The following is a 5782-nucleotide window of genomic DNA, read 5'->3' on the forward strand; positions in this document are numbered from 1 at the left end:
GAGAGAGGAGAAAGCAGAGGAGGGTACAATGAGCTCTGCGGCAGGTAGAGTCTTGTCCCGCTGCACCTACATCCCACAATCACCCCTGGAGTAGTGGTTCCATTAAATAGAATGGATCTGACTCGACTCTATTAATTAAAATTCTGCATTGGAAAAAGCCTCAAAGCTCTTCCTCAAAAAAAAAAAGAAAAGATTTCATGGTCAGACCCTGACAAGTGTCCCAGGACATTACTCATTGACTGGACAGTGCACAAGAAGCTCCACAGCCTTCCTAAGAAGATGTTCAACAATTCCAGGCAACTTTAAACAAGATTTTGCCCAATGACTTCTAGGAGTATTTCCTTACAGCTATTCCTTCAACTGTAAGGTGATATGTGAAAATCAGGTTATGTGAAGTAAACCCTTTTACATAGACGAAGCTCTGAAACCAAAAGGGCACACTCTGTCAGAGCCAAGAAACTCCCCTTTCTAGAACAGGACTCCAAAAAGAAGAAAAGGGGGCTGAATATAAAGGTTAGCAGTGCAGTATTTCGTGCCTGGACAGATAAACAGAAGAAGTTTTATATGTGTGCCAAATGCAACTTAACACACTGCAAACATGGTCCATCCATTGGAACATCCTGCCACCCAGGACTGTTCAGAGGAAAGTACCCAGAATATAGACTCTACAACTCTGAAACTGTGATTGCCCCAGAAAGCCCTCAGGAAGGTGATTTGTGCTCTGATGCGTTTAGCCCTGGTGCTCCTGGCCAATCTAAGTGCTAAATTCAAACTTTGAACAGCTGCCAAGATTGTCAAGCACCAGTCAAAGTTAAACAGCAGCAAGCTCACCGCTCACTGGCATGGGGGCACAGGCCGATACAGTGCCACAGTCACCGTAAATGCTTTATTAGTCATGGCCATATGGTTCGTTTCATAGGAGCCTGACAAATTGTTTCTCAAGAAAAAAACTCTTCATAATTCAGACATGCAACTCAACAGAATAAACAATAATATATCTTCTTTTTCCTCTTTTTATTTGGACACATTTGATCTATTCAATGTCTGCTATATGGTCTTCTCTGGGTGGTTTAACAATCATTTCATGTTTCTTTTACAGTGAAGTTAAAATAGTGGGAACCTGTGTGTCAGTCATATTATTTCCCCATAAAGCTCCTGTGTCATGTGCTTAGAAGTGGTAAGCAGTTTCACCTTTGACCTAATAAAATGGCCCAAGTATATGGTGCAAAGTTCAGGAAATCATCCCTTAACCACTCAGCCCTTGTCCTTCAGGAGTTTATTAGACACACCCACCTCAAGGCTTTGCTGGGAAAGGCTGGAGCTTTACCATGGTAACAAAGCTCCTAAATGACTCAGGTGTCCTTGTTTCATGGAGTTCTGGGAAACTTTGACACTGTAAGCCCAAGGCTGTGTAATTTCAGCAGCCACTGGTGTATGAAATCCATGCTGCTTTAAGCAATTTACAATTACTTTGATTCTTCAAATCACAGCATGGATCCTGTACTAGAATTCTCACAGGTAAGATTTCTCAATGCTGTAACGATCACATCAAATTGACTTGTTAAATGGCAATGATAAGGCCCAATAGACTCACAAATTAACTTACATACATGCTTATTGTTACAGCTATTCCAACCCTTATGGAACATACTAGGGCTGTACCAAACTAAGGATTTTGTCAGTCCACTGGTCAGTGTGACTATTAGAGAGTTTTTTTTATATATACCCTAAATTGTCAGAAAATCAACTGGCATAAATTTCAGTTGATTTCAACCACAATAACATCTGTTATCAAATGCAAAAGAGAGACAGAAATATATTTCTGAGAATTAAGGCAGCTGTATATGATGCCAGATTTAAATTTACAATATATAATCGGACTGCCATGTGAATTTGGCAGAATAATAAAACTTAACTGAAAAGAAACTGTGTGACCCAAGAAACTGTTTAAATTTGTATTTACGATGACTAGTGGATTTTCATGGCCCAGCCCTAGAACATACTGTAGGTCTTATCCCATTCACAACAAACCGACTGCTTACCTTCCACGCAGTGCTCCACGTCCTCCAGGTTGCGCAAGGTAATCCTCATCAGGCTTGAGTTGAGCATAAGTTCATTCTTGTGTTCTGGTCCCATGGACTCGGGGGCAAGGTTGAGAAAGAATATGCGAGTGTCGCCCGTAGCTACCTGGTTGTCGCAGATCCCAGGGTTGCCAAAACCACCGATCATCACCTTGTTCCCACCATCTAGGAGAATTTCACGATTGATGTTGGACTTTCCTTTCAAGTAGCGCCACACCCTGACCTTTAGTCGAGCCACAACAAAAAGAAAGCAAACATTTTAGGGTTTGTCAAAAACATGTATCTTAATTTCACTTATAAGTATGCATAGGGTTGCTTGTTGGACCCCTGTCCATCTCTGCACTATCTGGATCATGGTTTCCCTCAGAGCCCCCTCTGTGTTTTGTGATGGGAGGCTAGTGTTTCTCAGACTTCAAATCTTTACTGAAAATTTTATTTACAGATTTGCAACTAAAATATACACTGATGTCATAAACTGTATGTAATACGTAATTCCAAAGGGACTCTTTCAACTTTAATATATCTCATACCAGATACAGATTTTATCCTCCTACAGGAAAACTGCCCCTATACTGCATCACAAGGAGTGCAGCAAGGTTGTTTTATGCTCAGTCATGAGAAAGCTCTGCCCTTCCACTACACGATAGCTGTCTTGTCTTAGTTCAGCCCTTGGTAGAGGTTTCTGTTTCTAGAACGAGCACCGCATACCTCTAGTCGGCTCTATTCGTTCACTGGGTGACGGGAAGTTAGTGGGCGCAGAGGAAAAGAGCAGCAAGAGACCTGAATAAACCAACTTGTTTATTTCACCAGATTATAGAGCGGTTTACCACAAGTGAATGATGATGCAGCTGTTAGTTTTACAATTGAATGGCCATGTGGAAGCCTACATCCTGACTGAAAATTTGTTTATTTGAAGAGCAGGAGATTTGTTTTTCACCATGCTGGTCTAGTTAGTAGCCACAGTAGTAGTAGATCGTTCTTGTGACATAAACAGATAAACGTTACAGTTTCAGATATATCACACACTGGTGTCACACAAATGCACGACTATTGCTTTGGATACACTGTGCATCATCTGTCAACCCTCTGCTAAAAAAAAAAAACATTTTTATTGTCCCTTATTTAATATTATACCATTGGCCTTAAAATTACTGCAGTATTTTTTTGAGTGCTTTAAGTGTTTCTGTGGTACTTTTCAGTGATCCTATTACATATTATATACTTATTAATCCCAAAAGAGATTACTGTTCTAGCCAAAAATCACAAACTCCTCCTGGGGGAATGCAAATGATGCCATTTGTCACTAACACTACAGAATAAATGTTGTTGCCACTGGCAAGTAAGATCCAGATTTTCAACATTTAAGACTAGAAATCAAGTGAGAGCTGCAGCCAGGGGCCACTGAGGGGCCAGTTTCCTGCTGCAACATGTTAGGAATGATTACATAGGTGGTTAGGCCTCCCTTGAAGCTATGCAATTGTTAAGTGGTACTAAAAAGCACAATTTAAATATTTCTGAAAGTAAAGTGGAGTCATTGTCAGCGTCCATATGACCACTGCCAAATGCTTAGGAATGAATGAGTTTGTAACTTTTTTTAGGCAAGCTGTTGGTGCTGGAAGGAAAACAGTGGTCATAGCAATCCAACAGCTACACATTCAATTAAAAAGTCATAATATGACTTTTTATAGTTCACAAAAGTCATGCATTGTGTCGTCTACCTGTGAAAATGACGTGTAAACAGTAAAGTTTTTTTTTTGTTGTTGTTGTTTATATTAATTCACGGGTATGGGCACGGGTTTAAAAAAATAGAGCAAATGCGGGCGAGTAGCAAGTGACAAACAATTTAAATTTAAAAAAGACAAATAAATAAAAAGGTGTCGCTTATTTTAAACATCTGATCCAGCAGATTTTTATCAAGCCTAAATAACCGATACATTTATTGTGAAGGCCTATGACACAACATTTGACCCGTCAACTCACAGGATGTCAGTCAGACGCCAACGGGGCAGCGTGTCAAGCTGGACAACCTAAAAGCGAAACTAGCCGGTGGTGAATAGAACATTGTGGATAAATACATCATTGAAAGCCATTGTTCTCAACAGTGAGAACAATGTTATCAGCGGCTTTGCTGCTTGTAAATGGTGCCAAAGAGTGTTAGCCTCAAGCTAGGCACGTCCTCACTGAGGGAACAGCGGAGCCCAGGTGCTGTGTCCGGCAGCAGATACTTTTCCAGCACAACTCTCAAGCACTTTAAAGTAAGTGACTGTGTGGCTTAAAGTCAGTTTTAACTCATTTTAACAAGGCGGGTGATTTCATTTAGAAATGACTCCGGGTAACGGGTCGGGGCCGATACGGAGGATGCGGGTGCAGGTTTTCGGAGTTGGACCTGTGCAGGACTCTGGTGGACAAAACCCTGTTCCTGCAAGAAGCAGGTGTCTTTTCTTTGAAGCATCGCACTCCTACTCATCCTTCACCTTATCGTTTCACAAAGGACATCAAAACACTTACCTTGCAAGAATAGGTATTATGCACAGGGTCCACATTAATGATTTCGTCCACGGTGCCGGTCAGGACTATGTTGGCCTCCTCTTCCCTGTCTTCCAAGTCTTTCTCCGGGCAACTAGCGGCGCAGCGCTGCCACAGAGCCACGAGCAGCCCCGCCAGGAGCAGCGCCGTCCGGCTGGCCCGGACTGTCCGATGGCAACCCATGACCACCACACGCACGTAACCCCCAAAGTAAACTTTTTCTACAACTAATCCGAGAGCAAACCCCAAACCTCCTCGAGTGCGTTGAAATTTTGCAGAGCTGACCCTTTCCGCAACTTCCCTACGAACTACCAGTGCCCCTTTCACTCTGCAGCCTCGTTCCCCGCATCAGCAGCCCGAGTTAAAAATCCCTCTCTGCCGCTGCCGACAGGGAGATCAGACGGAAGGAGAGGAAGGAGGCGGAAGGGGCAGGGAGCTCTCTCTCCGTGATCTTACTGCACTTCTCTGTCCGCTGAATTTGCATGCAATCTGAATTGCTGATCCCACAACACAAGTGAGGGTGGTGCTGGGGGTGGAGGGCTGCACGCTGAGATTAGAAAGTGGCTGTCCAACGCCGCCCCCAGTCGGGCAGACAGCGTCCTTACCTCCGGTTCCCATCAGCAGCAGCATCCCCCAGATCCCTGCCGACGCACGAAGCACCATGGATTGTATTTTGGAGCGTAGGTTTGCAGCAGTGAAGCCTCTCTAGCCTTCAAGTCTTTAGACTCACATAGTGTATCAACTATGTTTAGTCATTTGTCACTTTCCACAATTAGTATTATCTGTAGTCAGTCACATATTGCTCCATTTATATTAAATCTGGTTTGTCAGATGCTACTGAGGAGAAATTTTACCAACAACTTGAGTTACATTTACTTTGATGAGAAAGTAAACATGCCCTGCAACTTCTTCTAAGATCACTATTTAAATATTTGCGAAAGTCCTCTATTGAATCTTTCAACAATAAAAGATTGTCTGTATTTTTTTTTTGTCTCATCATTATTTGTTAGGAGGGTTTTGTGTTTGTTTTTACTATTTATCACTGAAATATCAGTGTCATCCAAGGTGGTGAGGAAAGCGTGATGAGGGCAGCTCACCGGACTGTCTGTCAAAAAGCTCTCTTCCATATCACTGCCTCACTCATGTGACATCCATGTAAAACCAAACTCTACAGC

The 5782-nt window shown here is 42.5% G+C and overlaps 1 protein-coding gene across 1 annotated transcript in view; it reads right to left on the bottom strand.

Annotated features, from left to right (window-relative positions):
- agrn (agrin) overlaps positions 1-5520 on the bottom strand; it is a 235319-nt gene extending 229799 nt beyond the window's left edge. Inside the window, exons 1-2 of the mRNA XM_020612511.1 lie at positions 4590-5520; positions 2043-2304 (exon numbers count right to left, since the gene is read on the bottom strand). Of these exons, the coding sequence (XP_020468167.1) occupies positions 2043-2304; positions 4590-4790 (463 nt within the window). The 5' untranslated portion in view covers positions 4791-5520. The remainder of the gene's footprint in view (positions 1-2042; positions 2305-4589) is intronic.
- Positions 5521-5782: the final 262 nt, after the last annotated feature.

Source organism: Monopterus albus, unplaced genomic scaffold, assembly GCF_001952655.1.
Source record: "Monopterus albus unplaced genomic scaffold, M_albus_1.0 scaffold126.1, whole genome shotgun sequence".
Lineage (NCBI taxonomy): Eukaryota > Metazoa > Chordata > Actinopteri > Synbranchiformes > Synbranchidae > Monopterus > Monopterus albus.